Source organism: Grammomys surdaster, unplaced genomic scaffold (genome assembly GCF_004785775.1).
Source record: "Grammomys surdaster isolate TR1022 unplaced genomic scaffold, NIH_TR_1.0 220, whole genome shotgun sequence".
NCBI lineage: Eukaryota > Metazoa > Chordata > Mammalia > Rodentia > Muridae > Grammomys > Grammomys surdaster.
Window position 1 is genome coordinate 635,209 of NW_021604665.1, and position 16,398 is coordinate 651,606.

At 47.8% G+C, this 16,398-nt stretch overlaps 1 protein-coding gene across 1 annotated transcript in view; it reads right to left on the reverse strand.

The window, feature by feature from the left end:
* Window positions 1-16,398, reverse strand: part of Nup210 (nucleoporin 210) — a 103,998-nt gene that overhangs the window by 22,590 nt on the left and 65,010 nt on the right. Inside the window, exons 21-27 of the mRNA XM_028773004.1 lie at window positions 7,342-7,470; window positions 6,056-6,183; window positions 5,808-5,943; window positions 4,553-4,615; window positions 4,256-4,435; window positions 1,542-1,622; window positions 284-415 (exon numbers count right to left, since the gene is read on the reverse strand). Of these exons, the coding sequence (XP_028628837.1) occupies window positions 284-415; window positions 1,542-1,622; window positions 4,256-4,435; window positions 4,553-4,615; window positions 5,808-5,943; window positions 6,056-6,183; window positions 7,342-7,470 (849 nt within the window). The remainder of the gene's footprint in view (window positions 1-283; window positions 416-1,541; window positions 1,623-4,255; window positions 4,436-4,552; window positions 4,616-5,807; window positions 5,944-6,055; window positions 6,184-7,341; window positions 7,471-16,398) is intronic.

The window sequence follows — 16,398 nt, forward strand, 5'->3', positions numbered from 1 at the left end:
ACAACTGCCATGCTGAGATGTGACCCGCAGGCCCTCACCAGGCACTGTTAGTACTGGTACCATGCTGTGGTGGTACCATGCTGTGAAACTCCCCACACTGACAGCTAAATCAACACTTTTTCTCCATAAAGTATCCCACCGCTGGTATTTTGTTGTGGAAATAGAACAGGGACAGAGACATCTCCAAACAGCAATGTATAAACTCCTATGAGGCAATGTGGTGGAACCCTCACCCAGCAAGGATGCTGGTTCAGACAAGGGGTTGGGATATCTGGGTGGTTACCTCATGGTGCCGCCCTCGAAGGTCCAGGACATCCCTCTTGGTGACAGACCAGTGGAAGGTCAGGCCTGGCACAGCATTGCCAAAGGAGAAAGGGCTCTGGTTGCTGGTGATCCCGGTGATGTAGACAGGCATCTAGGGGGAAGCCAGGCCCTGTAACTGCTGGTTCCAGCACTGGGTACCCCACTCCCTGACATCTCCGTCCCCACTGTCCCCAAAGCTTTCCCATTTCCCTTATGCAGTGGGAACTGTGCTCTCCTCTTTCTTAACCTGACAAGGCCAAGGCACAGGATCAGGAAGTTTGACACAATACAAACCACACATACAGTCCAGATTAATCCCCACTCCCTGCTACCTTGGGAGACATCTGTGCATGTAAGATTCCTTTCCAATGCCCAAATTTACCTTACAATACCACATAGCTGTCCCATGCCCTTAGGCCTTTCTCCTGCTCCAACAGCAAGACTCTGCTCTTGGGAATGGACACAGTGGGGTGAACACTACCACCTGTTTGCTGAGCGCCTGCTGCTGGCAAGGGTGATGTGGCTAACAGCAAGGAAAGGACACCAAGCCAGGCTGCCTGGTCAACTTCTAGCCCACCACTGGACCTCTCCGGCCCCGGGTTCTTCAATCAGGTACCAAAACAGTGCAGAAAAGACTGAGTCTGTCATGGACACTCTTGGACTTGTCTTATCTTTGTTCCCTATGCAATATGGTCTGACAGCCACACAGAAACACTTATAGCATATTAGATGTTGTAAGTCACCCAGGCATAACTGTAAGCACAGAGGATGGAAGAGAATGTCACTCCATTGTTCAGGAGACTCACATTCCCTCAGATGCCACAGAACCACATTCAGCTGTGTGACCTTGGGCAGAATGGCACCCTTCTGCTCATCTGTGATGTGGGCCAAACCTACCTCGAGTACTATTGCAATCACCCAATGGGACAAGTGTATGGAGCATACATGGCAGAGCAAGTACCACAGACCCACAATCTAGTGTACCAGGCCAGGTATCAGCCTAGCTGCTGAAAGGCAGGGACACGCATGGATCAGTGAAGAAGCCACAGACTTAGAGCCTGGGGGGTGAGTGTGACACCCATGCTGTAAGTGATCTGAGCCCCACCCCACAGATCAATATGCTCCACAGATGAAGGGTAGAGGTGGTTCTCTCACATGGCATGATGCTCCAGCAGTGGCCTGTTAAGAGCCTGGGCCCAGAGCCTAAGGCCTCCTGAACCATCAGGCTCCCACCTCACCTGGGTACCGGTCCTCATGCGTGTGATTGGGGCACGGATTCTCACTGCCCGGAGCTGTAGCACCTCTACTTCCACATGATCCTAGAAGAGATCTTGGGTTAAGATCATCTGTGGTGTTGAGAACCATCCAGGGGAAGGAGGCATCTGCCTAGCACTAGCAGTATACTGGCCAATGAATATCTGCCTGAGGAGGTCTTGCTTTGGGGATGGCTCACTCCATGGGACCAGCCTTTTCTCTCCCCACACCCTGGGAGTCCCAGTCTGGTCCTGGGCTTGCAGCTCTACCCTGTTTAATCCAGATGCTGCAGATCTGCACCATAGGCTGGCAACAAGAACCCGATTTGTTCTTCTCTAGGCTGTGTGGACCTCTCAGAATAGGCCTCAGATGCTCTCAACTCCAGTACTCAGCCTATCTGCCTCTCTGACTCACCAGCTACAGGGATGAATAGAGGAACCAGGACACATCTGATGGCAACAGGCCTTACAGCTTCCTTTATCCTTAATCCCATATATCAACTAATTTGACCAAAGACTAACTCCTCCTACACTGGCTTCTTCAGATGCTGCTAACTAATGGGGTCCTTGGGCTAATAAGGTGTATGTATAGCCCTTTAGACACAAAATGTGTGGAGTCCATATTCCTTCACTGCTATGGTGGTTTAAATGAGAATGGCTTCCATAGACTTCTATATTTCAATGTTTGGACCCCAGTTGGTAAAACTGTCTTGGAAGGGCTAATAGGTGTGATCTTGTTGTCACTTCGGGTGGACTTTGAGGATTCAAAGGCCCATACCACTTCTAGTCTCTTACTCTTGGCCTCGTGGTTATGGCTAAGATGTAAGTGCTCAGCTATTCCAGCCCCACGCCTGTCTGCCTGCTGCCATGCTCCCTGTCATGATGGACGTGGATGCACACTCTGAAACTAAGCAAGCCCCCAATTAAATGTTTTCTTTTAAAGGTTGCCTTGGTCAAGGTGTTTTGTCATGGTAATAGAAAAGTAATTAAGACATCGCCTAGTGCCATTATTCAGGCAAGTGTTTGCTAGCTTCACAGGAGGGGTTGAGTAAGTCCTTCTTGCCCCTGATCTTTGTCATTGCTCATTTCCAGCTGTTTCTGAACCACCCCTTGGCCTTAGGCCACTGGTGTGTTCAGGATTAGACAGATGGAGCCAGCAGCATCTGACAGAATCACATGCCCAGTGTGGATGTGGAAGCTATAGGCTGAGCCTCTCAAAACAGCTGGGGACACAACCCTCACATCCTGCCAAAGACCATGATGGGAGACAGGTGAAGGAGAGGGCCTAGCAAGGTGAGACCAGAGAGAAGGTACAGCTGGGAATCCCAGGGCAAGAGTAGAGAGAAGGGCATGGAAAGGGCCAGGACAGTGCCTTCTGTCTGACCGGAGGAGAAAAAGAGCCTGCTTCAAAAGCCAGTCTTTTCTACAGAGAGAACAGAACAGGATATCCTGGGGTCTTTCATTTCACTCTCTGGGATGCCTGTGTGAACCCTGGGCACTACTGGGATGGTTTGATATGCTTGATGCTTCCTTGCCATCCCCACAAAAATCGATACACAGAATTGGGATGGCTGCCTCTGCCATTCAGAAAGACTTTGTGGTTTAACTTGGATTCTTGGAGGCAGATACTGAAACTGCAAGAAAAGGGAGCCAATCGATGAACTCAAAGTCGGATCAAAGTCAGCTTCAGGGAACCAGGACTACCAGGCCCGTGGGGGTGCCACCCATCAGGCCTCCAGGCATGTGCTTAACTGCTCCCTGTGTAAAGAGTGGCACAGGCTGCCCACAAAGGGCCTCCTGGACAGATGGGGTGACTGAGGCTTGAATGAACTACCTGTCAATGCACACATGAGCTTTTCTATGAGTGAAACCACAGGAGCATTCCCGGATGCCTGTGTGAGCCACTGTGGCAAAGGAGGTGGAAGCAGTGGGGAATCCAGAAGGCCTTCTGGTTTTACCATCAGGCTTTCTTGGGAGCAGAAAGGATCCCCCACTGTGTTCCTGAAAGGGACAACGCTGTCAACCTTTGAGAACTGACTGTCATCTCTTGTCAGCAATCCCACTGGTGTGGGTCAGGGAAAGCCTCCAGGGGAAGACAATTGTTTCCACTGAGACTTTCAGCTTCTCTGCTGGCAAAAAATCCACCAAAGAGTCTAGGTAGCCAGAGCCAGTGGGCCAGTGGTTAAGGAAGAGATAAATCTAGGTCTGAAATTATTGGCAGCCATACATCATGCTTTTAGCACCCAGCTTTGAATCCAGGCATACTGGGTCATACACAGAGCATCTCATCAGGACTGGCCTCTTCCATCCTGTCACCACATGCTCAGAACCCACTGCAGACAGTACACAAAAGGACTCAGAGCTCTGACCTCAGGGAATCCTGGGCCAAGGCTCAGAATCACAACAGCCACAAGCTACTAGCAGGTTTGTCACACAATTCATCTGCAAAGAACCCAGGAATCCAAAGTACTGAGATCAGGGTTCTGCAGCACGTATCTCCTTGTATACCAGAGAACCTGTAGAGCTAGGGTACTGGAGATCTTATCCCAGAGAGCAGCTGGAAGAACCTAAGAGATTTAGTCTGTAGAAGAGCCATCTTAGATCTGGGTGTCCTCATAGAAGCAGAGACTAAACCAGGCAGAAATCTGGCCACACCAAAACCACTCCCAAGAGCCAATCATCAGTGGCATGTGTGATACCTGGGAGACGATGATGACCTTGCCAGTCTCTGCATCCACCGCCTGCACGACTCCCAGGACAGAGCCATTGCCAACCATGAGCCCACGCACCAGCCCAGAGCTGCTCACTGCTGCCACACTCTCATTGTTGATGGAGAAGAGGATGTTGGACTGAGGCTGGGGGCCACCCTCGGAGGTGATCTGAGCAGTGAGAAACAGTGGCTCTTGTCAGCACCTGCCATGCTGGAGAGCCCTCACCATCCCACGAGGGTGAGATGCTGACAATGAAGGCCTGTGTAGACCCGTACTGGCTCCCACCTGCATCATGGCTCCAATGATCAGTGTCACCTTCCTGGGTATCAATCTGAATGGGGGGAAGACCTGGATGTGGAGACAGAAGAGAGAAGGGACTGGCATCTGTAAGCTGACACTGGCTGCATATGACATGCACTGAACATGGGATATGAACATCCCTTAGCTGAGGGTAACTGGTAGGGGCTGGGGTACCAGTGCTGGGGAAACATATGAATGTCTAGAGCAGGTCTCAATGTGGGCCCCAACTAGCAACACTGATACTTCTTTTGGGGACTTGTCAGGGCCTGACAAGCCCTCTGGTAATTGAAGGTGACTTTTGAAGTTGTGACTGGCTCTAGTCTCCAGAATCCTGACTACTCCTCTTTGGAGAGCTGCCTATAGCAAACTATCCTGGAACAGGGCTCTACTTCAACAGTTGTACCATTTTCCTGCAAGAGGAAGGGCTCAGGAACAGTCAGTACCCAAGGTGGACACCCCATCTCTGTACCATCCTTGCCCCACGGCCCCCACAAGTTCCTGCTTGTCAAGCATGTAAGAAGTGCTCCAAGGAGAGCGTGGAGACTGCTCTGTGCTGAGAATTAGTCTTGGCTGGGTTGAGCTATTTTTAGGCAGAAACGAATTCCTCACCACCAGTAGGAGGAAGGCACACTTCCATCTGGAGGCACAAACCGCCTCTGCCCGATTCTAAAGGCAGATCAATGAAGCCTGCCACCCCTGTGTGGCGGAAACCTGCTGGAGATGGTACTGGTGCTGGTGCTAGTGGGTATCTGGGGATTCTTGGGTAAGGTGGCCTGATCCAGGCTGCCCTGACTTCTTCCTACAGTGGGGTGCCTGTGAAAACCTAGATGCAGGATAGACTGCATCACATTGAGATGGTGTAGGGGCCCTGGAGCTCAGCTGCTCCCGAAAGACCTGGACCTAGGCTAAGGCTCAGGACTATAGGAGTTAGCACTACACAAGCTAAAAGCAGTCTCCGGCTTCTGAAAGAAGTTTTGTCTGTCCCTTTGCCATGGAACAAAGCACAAGCATTTCTCTGAACTGCCTGGACCCCTGTGCCACAAAAGGAAGCCAACATCTCAAGCTCCGCCTGGTTCAGTATCTAACTGCTGCAATCTATATACATGAGAGCCGGTGGCTATGCCTTCTGCTCAGAGGACATAGGAAGTCACAGATTTCAATGTGGCTTCTCCTTGTAGTTGAAATCCTAGCCTATCACCAGAAAGATGCAGCCCACACAGGGCAAAAGGAGCAGAACTACCTCGATTTGCTGTGGGGTGGAGCTGACTCTCTGCCCAGATTTGTCCGTCACGCTTGCAGACAGGCTGGTCTGGCCAATGGCCACACCATGCACGAGGAATGTGGCCGTGTAGTTGTCTAGAGCTTCATCCAGAGTCCTGAGACAAAAAGACATTGGATATCTGCTCCAAGGAAGAGCTGCTGAGAGATTACGACAGGAATCAGCCCCATTCCCAAGACACCCTTCCCCTGACTCCTGTGAGGACTCACACCAGCGTGATTATCTGGGAGGCTGCTCGCAGCTTCAGGTCCATAAAGGTGAAGTACTTGGCCAGGAACGGCTTCTTGTAGAAGTCCAGCACACGGACGTAGGCCTTGACAGCCTTCCCGATCTCTACCTAAAGCACAGACTCAGGTACTCTCTCAGTGATCATTCCTCCATCATGTAGCACCCAAGGCTTTCAGAGACAGCATCACCAACCTCTAAATCAGAGCTTAGGAACTGGGTACAAGTCACCCAGAGTGATGTCTGGCTTTGGCTAATCAACGAGTGAAAAATGGTAAGTTTATAGTATACAGGGCCTAGGGGGTGGGAGGCTTGGCCATAGCATGAGGCATGGACTCCACTCTCCACCAGTGGGCAATCAATCGAATTAGGGAGACAGGACACGTTTAGAACCATAGGGACACAGAGGTGCTCAGTGTCTGAACCTATACAATATAGCAGCAGACACATTTCCTAATGCATCCTTTAGGAAAGGAAGACCTAGAACTCCTGCTGAAGAGAAATCTAGTGAGCAAGCTGGAGAGAAGACGGCTGTGGTAGCATCAGGAGGGGCTGAGGCAGGAGAGTACTTTAAAGGTCAGCTTGAGATACACAGCCAGTCTGTCTCTATAAGAAAACACTCAGGAATATTTGAGGCTAGGTAATAGACTCTTAGCTTCTGAGCTAATAACACTTTTAGCTATGAAGTCTAAGCTACCTGAACATCCCTCTTTCAGCCACTACCCTTTTTATCAGCATGGGAAAACAGGAACTGGGCAGTAAGCTCTGGAAGCCTAACTTCAGCCACCTCAGCTCTAAATGAGATTCTCATTCACACAAGGAAAACCTAGGTCTGTCTGTTGCCTATTCAGAACACTGGAGCACTTGGCAGTACTGAGTTTTACTCATTTGCCTCTGAAATTCCCAAGAATCTTCATCCAACATTCTGGGTCAAAACTCCATGCTCAGCAAGGTGTGTGGCAGGCTGGTGAATAACCTATGGTGAGCCAGAGGACATGCATTCCCAAGTCAAGGCTAATTCAGTCGATCCTGCAGGATTTACTGTCAAGCTTTACTGATGACACATAGGATAAAGAAATATAGTAGGGATGTCAGCCCACACTGTCCACAAGAAGCACAGGAGTCAGAGATGGCAGCGTAAGTTCATCCACCCCAGAGTGATCAGAGGTGGGCAGGACCCAGGAAGAAAAGCAAAGGATATAAGGAAACACCTCCCAAGAGACACTCTCCCTGCTTTATGTGCATCAGCAGAGAAATGGGGTCTACTGACCTTGTCCACCACTCGGACATAGAGCTCATGGATGTCAGAGACATGAATGATGGCCTTTGCTGGGGCTGGGAAGGCCAAGCACAAGTCATGGACCATGACAGTTGATGAGCCTGGGAGCAGAGGGTGCACCTGCAAAACAGAGGTGGACAGGGTCACAAGGCTGCAGGCCCCATCTCTGTTCAAAGGGTCATTAGCAGTAACTACCTGGTCAGTGCTTCAAAGAAGTGAACATAGAAGACCCTCTGGCACCTTCCCTCTGGCATCTCAGTAGCCGGGGCATGAACTGCAGAGGGTATTACTTCCAGGGGGACCCCAGGCAGCGTTCATGTTAACTTTATGCATTTTATACAAAGGAGGGGGAGTTGATCAAAGTGTGATGGATGAGAACACACACAGTAACCTGGAGGCAGAAGCTTCAAACCCAGGATGGCCTGGCCAGCTGGCTCTAACAACAGAGGCATGCCCCTTGGAGTCTCATGCGAAGCTGCATGTCAGGAGCTGGTAGAACTGGGGGCAGTTGCTTCCAAAGGGAATTCATCTCTGAACTCACAGCACAGTGGACCTGAGAACAGACCACCTCGGTTGCCCACTCCTGGGTGACTTACCCATTGCTGCAACCCAGTTTTGCTTGAAGACATGACCAACTAAGCAGTTCTAGGTGAATAACAAACACAAGCTTGGACTTCCTGGTCTTTCCACTCCCCCAGTTCTACTAGCTCCCTTCATCCTTGCTGACCCATGCAGCCCCATGCTGTGGAGATTCCCCAAGGCAACTGCAGCTCCAAGCACTGGTTTAGCTGCAGTGGCTCCTCAAGGAGACATCTGACTATCAAACATGGACCTGTCACCACATGTCCCCTAGGCATGTGTTTCAGCTGAGCAGGCAGAGGCAGGGCGGGGGGCCTGTGACTGACTTTGCCAATTACATTCTGTCACAGTGGGGCTTGGGGGTATAAATGCATCCAGTAAGAAGCTGAGCACTTGTAAAGCTGGAGTTCCAATACCAAGAATTTGTGTATGGGAGTGGAGGGGGTTGGGCTGAATAGGTTCTCTACCAAAGGGAAATAACCAACTTTCTGCCTCTCACCCCAGCCCTCAACTGTTGGCTCCAATTTCAAGCCTCACTTCCCTCACTGGATAGGTATGATCTTTCCTCCACTGGACTGACATCCCCTCATCACTGTGGTATTTATCAGCTTGCCTTTCCCCTCTATCCTGACCTGCATCTTCCAGGAGACTTCACATAGAGCCTGGTGTCTGGCTAGCAGCCTACACACAATCTCTACACCTTGATTAGACAGAGACCCACAGCTTTAAGTGAACTAGCTTGGTTAAGAATGGGAAGTTCTGAAGATCTCTGCAGAGAACACAGACCCTGTGGATTCTGGCCCAGCAACATTAAGGTACAGAAGAACAAACTGTGCCTTAAAGATGGGTGGAAACAGCCTGAAGGAGAGTTAGAGATCCAACCCAAGTTGCTTAGTTCCCCATTCAGGGGCACTGTCTCCTTCACAGGGAAACAGGGCCAGCAGCAGCCAGAACAGGAACAGAGGAGAGTGGCCAATAAGGAAAGGCTAAGTTAAGAAAGGCCTAAGCCCACAGGTAGTGAGGGGTAGACAAAATTGGAAAGCTGGGCCAAGCTGCTACACGCAGGTGTAACTGTGCTCCAGGGCACATCTGAGCAGATGAGGTATGCCTGGCTTATTTAATATGATGGCTTAAAGTAGATTAACAAAGACTCCCAGGGTGGGAATCATACTTACATTCCAGAATGATGGCTGTGGGATTTGAGCTGTTGCTGCTAGCCAGCCTGGCATTAAATATGGGTGGAGAAGTTACCAGTCATCTGGCTTTGCTGTTATCACATTTCCCCTGAAGAAAGCTCATGCAAACGAGCATGGAGGAACGAGCACCTCTGAGAACGTGACCTGAACCCTGGGCTGATGCACATGCAGAAGCTGCTACTGTCAGGAGCTGGCATGTCCTTTATAACCTGAGGAAATTACATGGTGCACACACTGCCGACAAACCCACGTGGGCAATGCAGACGTGGGTGGGCTTTTTTTGTTTTTGTTTTTCCCTCTGTCCTTCAAAAAAGAAAAAAAATCCCTTTGCACATTTTAAACAAAGGCATAAAATGGCAGTGGAGAAATCAATTCTTCTTCCACTTGGCTTCCCAGAGAATGGATGTTCTGTCACCTTCCAGATGACAGAAAGAGAGGACAGCACCAGGCTGAATGTGGGGAAGCAGCAGGGTCTATCCTGCTCAGCTCCTGGGCTCACATCAGAGATTTGCCCTGTAACAAAGCTTTGAATCTGGCACATGAGTTCACGCTGAAGACAAAGAATCAGCCCAGAGGGAAACAGAGAGCTGACCAATAGCTGGTAGCCACACAGGGACCCTGGACCACTCCTCACTAGACTCCTCACTAGACTAGCTACATAGGCAGCTCATACTTCTCAAGAGTCTGTCACCACATGCTTCCTGATGGACATTCAGGAACACTGAGGAGAGGCAGTGGGGGTGTCTGGATTGAGTCCTCATTTCTAAGTGTTGACAATGCCACTGAGAATGTCGTCAAGTACTGAGCCCAAGGGAAAGTCCTGTCATCAATCTGGAGATGATGAATGCATTATTGCTCATTAAGAAGCTGCATGGCCCATGAGCTCACCAACCCCGCCTTCCTGGGCCCCATTCACACTTCAAAGTTGTTGTGGCAGGTGACATTTTCAGATGAATAAAGACCCCAGCAAGATTTCTGACCATCACTGGGAGGGAGCATTAGCTTCTCTCTCTTCTGATGTGCTCACCAATGCTGTAAAGTAGGCCAAGCTATCATACAAGAGGACTGGGACCTATATCTTCCGTTTCTCACCCAGAAGTCTACAGGGATGACCATAGCTCACATGAAAGCCACAGGTATCCAGGAGTCAGCCTGGATAAAACATCATGCTGTGGTCATCTCTTCCAGTTTCCCAAGGGTGAGAGTATGGAGTGGGTACCACAGCATCTACAACCAACCTCACAAAAGATGTGGACACAGTCCCAAGTTCAAGCCCTACAACCATCACCCCCTAACAATTCACTGCCAGTATGCTTCTACATATGTCTCAGGGAATCATGGCTGGCCACATACTGCAGTACTGAGGAGATAAAGAAGCACTACTATGACTCACCAAAACAGAGCCTTATTCCTTGTTACCATCATACTGTGCACTGGAGCTTTCTCAAATAAACACAGCAAAAAGAAGTGTCAAGTACTCAGGGCACACCAAGTTCTCAGTGACAGGCTGTGCTCAGAGGACTCATGAAATATGAAGAATGGTTGAGAAGGAAGAAGCTGTAAGTTTAAATCAGGTAAACAGTCTTTTGTGCAAACCTGCCAAAAATAAAATAAAGGCCCCTTGCAGAGGGTTCTGGGGGCTGTGCGAGCAAAACTAATCAGTCCTGCTCAGCCTGGGGTTCATTGTGTGGGCATGAAAACTTCTACCATAGCCTGCTGTGTGAATCACACACTCACATCTCTTCCAAAGACACCGAGAAGCCAACTGCATACATACAGGAGCCACTGTGGCGTCTCAACTGCCTATCAATAGAGAAGAACGAAGCATTGTCTAGGAGCTACGTGAGAACGGCTGTGGGCTTTCTTGTCTGTGAAGAAGAGAAATGAGGATGCTGCTAATTAGCAGCTGCAAAATGCCAAAGAAATGTGCAAATGTGTCCTTCAGAGACAGTCCTCTAAGGAAGCTGGGAGCACCCGTCACAGCCCATCAACACTCTGAAAGATCCTGCAGGTTCCAGAGAAGGAGAAGGGAACAGGACCCGATTTCCCCTTGAAGCAGTTGGAGGAGAAAGCAGAGACCCAAGGTCAGTGTTCCACAGAACCTGCTGGAATGGAAGCCACACTCAGAAGGCCTGCCTCCAAGGTGCTGCTTCCCAGGGAGCCAGACTGGCCATGGGACAGAATGCTATAGCCCACTGTAACCCTATGAAGATGTGGGGTACAGATACCCACACAGTGGCAACCCCCCAGAATGGCAGTGTCTGACCAAGAAGATCAGAGGTATTCTAGGGGAAACTGTAGTGCTGAAATCCCTGAGTCTTTCAAACAAAGGTTCCAGCTTCTGTTCACTATCTATACACAGTCAAGCCAAAAACAGACTCCACAGAGCACTTGCTCCTGGATGAAAGGTCTTTCTTCTGGCCATAGGTTCACCCTCAGCTTACTCAAGAAGGGCAACCTGACTAAGAGGAACTGTTGTTGGTTGCTATGACAACAGACACACCTCTCCTGATTTCAAATTCCCTTCTTCATGATAGCAGGAAGTTATTTTTAATCTCTAGAACACAAAGATAAGGTATGTTTCCAGATGTGCGGATGAATTTCAACTAAAGCTTTTCCTCCTAGTGTCAAGCTTTGACAAGGCACACTCACACACAGAGGTGTACAATTATTCCTTCTTTTATAGAGGGGAACAAATGAAAATGCTTGGAAAAAGTATGAGTATCACACCCACAGTTCCTGCTACTCAGGAGGCTGAGGTAGGAGAAGCATTTGAGCCAAGTAGTTCAAGGTCAGCCAGAAAATGTAGGGAGACCCCAGGGTCTTAAAAATTAAAAAGTTAGGGGCAGTGGTGGCGCACGCCTTTAGTCCCAGCACTTGGGAGGCAGAGGCAGGCGGATTTCTGAGTTCAAGGCCAGCCTGGTCTACAGAGTGAGTTCCAGGACAGCCAGGGCTACACAGAGAAATCCTATCTCAAAAAACAAAAATAAATAAATAAATAAATAAATAAATAAATAAATAAATAGTTAGAGATGGCTCAGTGGTTAGGAGCACTGGTTGCTCTTCCTGAGGACCTGGGTTCTAGTCTCACCACTCATATGGTGGCTTAACCCATCTGTAACTCTAGCTCCAGGGGCTCTGATGCACTCCTCTGACTTTTGCAAGCATTGCACACACGTGCTGCACACATACATGCAGGCAAAACACTCAAATGCTAAATTTAAAAATAATCTTTCAAAGGGGGATCAAAATAAAAGATTTCAAAACAAAGGCTAACGCAAGCATATAGGAAAGAGGAGCAGACAAACAAGAGGTCCCCAAGCCATAAGCAGAGCTAGTGCAGACAGTCACATTAGAGAGCTTGGGGACAGGAGCACCCTAAAGGAACCTTGGAATCGACCAGTAGCATGTATATACATGTCCCTCTCACAGCTGCTGTGGCTGATTCCCACAGGCTCTAAACCAGCTGCATTGGATGCTTTCCTGCAGGTGGACACAGAGTTTGCTGACCACCAATCTTATCAGTCTCATATATAAGTCAACCTTGCACAGAGCCGAGCTAGAACACAGGTAGCAAATGAGGTGCAACCGTAGTATTCCCCTAAGCTACCTGTCTCCTCTCATCTGGCATTCTGATGCTCTCATTAATTCTAGACAACAAGATGTATTAAACTGAATAAGGCGGCACCACCCATACCTTGCTCATAAGCACATCCTTGGGTTCCCAGCTTGTTGGTCACTGAAGAGCCAGAACTCCCTTAGGTCTGCAATGGCCTGCACTACCACCACCTATGTGCCTGTGGACATGAGCTGGTCTCTGACTCACTAATCATAGACGAGAAAGGAGATGTGGTGGGCATGCTCTAAGTCTAGTGTTAACCAGTCTAGCAGCAAAGACCCATGGTAACCCCACATGCCTGTGACCAGAGCCCTACAACATGACCATATTCCTTTATAGGGTGTTCTCAAGGGTGACCTGAGGATGGAAGCAGAGATTTACTATCTGGTCAAGGGAACAGTATTATTGCCCAATACCCTCACCCTTCTCTCACAGATAGCATCATAGAGATACCCATTCATTGCCTGCTGGAAGCTCTGGGAATCAGATGAAACCTTGGAGGAACTGAGTCTGTGTATACTCAGAGGCCCAATCTGTATCTAAGCTAACAGAGGCAAGGTAGGATGAGGGTGGGGTGAGGGATCTTAGCTGTCTTTATCTTCAGAAACACATTTAAAAATATTTTCAGCCTTGCCTAAAAGCCCCTTAGACACTACTATCCCTCTGGGGCATCTGTAAAATGACTACATCACGTTTAGTGGTGGAAGGATACAAGCTTTCTCCCCACAGTCTAGAGCAAGACAATGATGGCTCTTCTCATATTTCTGTTCAACACTGTACTAGAGACTGTAGCCAGGACAATAAGTCAAGAAAAAGATTAAAACTTCCAAATTCAAAGGGAAGGAGTCAAACTACCTATATTCACACATGACATCATTTTACACACATACAATTACACACACACACACACACACACACAGACACAGAGGAATCCACTAAAACTTCCTAAGAGTTCAGCAAGGTTACAGGATATGAGACTAACATGCAGGAAGCCAAATGTTAGAAAAATAGAATTTAAGACACAATTCTATTTAGAATTATTAACATGGAAAAGAACAAATACTTAGAAAATAAAGTTAACAACACTAGTATAAAACTTAACACTTCCAACTAGACCCATCACCAAAGGATATCAAGGGAGACTGAGGTGACAGGAAAATACTTCGAATTCATGGGCAGAGGTTGTACATTGTTAAAGGGCCAACCTAAGTCCTGGGAGAATTCTAGCTGCTTCACATAGAAGTCGGCAAGCTGACTCTGGAATTTATATTGAATTGTAAGGGACACAAAACAGTCAAAGAAGACTTGAAAGGAAGAAAAAGCCAGAGGACTCACACGATGTCAAACTTGCTATGAAGCAGCAGTAATCTACAGGACGGTGCGACAGACGCAAAGATACGCGGGTTGCACAGAACTTAGGCAGAGCTGGCAGCCTTGGAACTGAGATCATGTCCCTATCTACTGGATTTTGACAAGGATTCCAGAATCATCCAGTGCAGAACAAAAAGAACAAAGGCTTCTAGGACAGCTGGACAGCTGGACAGCCACTCATGACAGAAGACCCGGATTCCTGTCACATACAGTTAACTCAGTGTAGATAAAACTTAGAAGCAAACAGAGCAAATGTCAGGAGTGCCATTGGCCATGAACTCTCAGGGTCTCAGGGTGACAGGAAATGCAAAAGCACAGAAGACCAGTAGGACCGCTCATCGCCAAGGCTCCTAACCTGAGTTCAATCCCAGAACCCATAAGATGGAAAGAGAGAACTGCCAAAGTTGCCCTCTGACATCCACACACATGCTGTGGCATGTATGTTCCCCTCACCTCCAACACAATAAATATGTAAATAAATGTAACTTTAAAAAAATCAGAAATTTTAAAAAAATCAAGTATTTAAATTTTATTAGCTTTCATTTTAACCAAAATTAAAAACATAAGCTTGAACGTATGCTACCAAGAAAGTAAAAAAGACAAGTCTTAATTGAAAAAATGTGCATATCACATCTCATGAATGAATTATATCTAGAATATAATATGATATTCTACAACTTAATAAAAAGAATAACAATCAAAGGTTCTAAATGTCATTTATCCAAAAAGACACAAGAATTTGAAGAAGACAAAAAAGTCACAAAGATGGTGAATGACTTTACTCCTCAGGGAATATAAACCTGCCTCACAAGGAGAAGCCACTTGTATCTACTGGAGTGGCTAGGATATCAAGGTCTGATAATTACAAGTGTTGACAAGAATGAGGAGAAACTGGCACTCTCATCCACCACTGGTGAGACGTAACATAGGAAACAGTCAGTGGTTTCTCAAAACCTTCCATGCAAAAGTTACCATTCCTGGGCATGTAAGCAGAGATAAGATATATATCCATACAAATAACGTACACAGGCCTAGAGAGATGGTTTAGCAGTTAAGAGCACTGTCTATTCTTCCAGAGCGGTCAGTTTCAGATCCCAGAACCCATACGGCAGTTTAGAACCATCTGTAACTCAAAATCTAGGGGACTGGACAGATAAAAAAAAAATCTTTCAAACAATCCTTCTCTACATGAATGTTCACAGCAGTATTATTCTCAATAGTAAAGAAAGACACCAGGGAAATGTAGCTCAGGTGGTGAAGTGCCACCTGGCATGAAGGAAGCACTGGGTTGGATTCTAGCACCACACAACAGGCGTGGTGGTATACAACTGTGATCCCAAAATAGGAGAGGAGAAAACATAAGAAATTCAATTATCCTTGGCTAAAGGACATCCTCAGCTACATATCAGCTACATCCTCAGCTACATGAGGTCCTGGTTGTAGAGGGGAAAAAAAGATAGAAGCCACCAAATATCAACTAATGGATGAATGAACAAAGAAAAGGTGCATAGCCATATCGGGCATAAAAAGGAATGAGCTTCTAGAACATTCTACAACATGGATAACCCTTGAAAATATGTTAGACAAGGGCCACGGCCAGATGCTACATGATTCCATTCACTGAAACTGTGCAGAATGGGAAAATCTATAGAATTAAGTAATAAATTAGGTAAAAGCTGGGATAAGGGATGAGTCTGGAAGAACTCAAAGGTAACAAGAAGCTATACAGTTTCCTTCCCAGCCATGAAAATACTCTAAGCATGATAGTAGGAGTGGCTGTTCACAACTGTAACATACCAAGAACCTTTTACACAACACATGAAGTTGATGAGACATACGAACCATTCAAAGGAATCAACAGAGGCACACACTGCCACCCATGCCTATCCTCTGTAAATCTCATGCCCTCTGGTTTACCTCTGTCCCCACCAGCTCCTGATATCCTGCACCACAGTTAACTCTAAAGTACAATAGTTCCAGTCACATTCCTCTCACCAGTTGGTTCCTGTCAATATATACCTGTCCAGCTTAGGCCCATTAACTCTGTGATCTATAGGCTAAGAAAGCAGGTGGAGGCACAAATCAGGAGCATCAGAAATGTGGGGAGTTGAAGCTACAAACACTGGCACATGACTGACGTCATACCATCAGCTCCTGAGCAGGAGTGGCATCATGCTCCATTGTTTCTGAAAGGAAGTGCTAGGCCTAGGTCACTGCCTGGGTCATAGCCCTCCCTGGAACACAGGTGCCTCCTGTGCTGGGCTAGCCTTCCAGGGCTCAGCT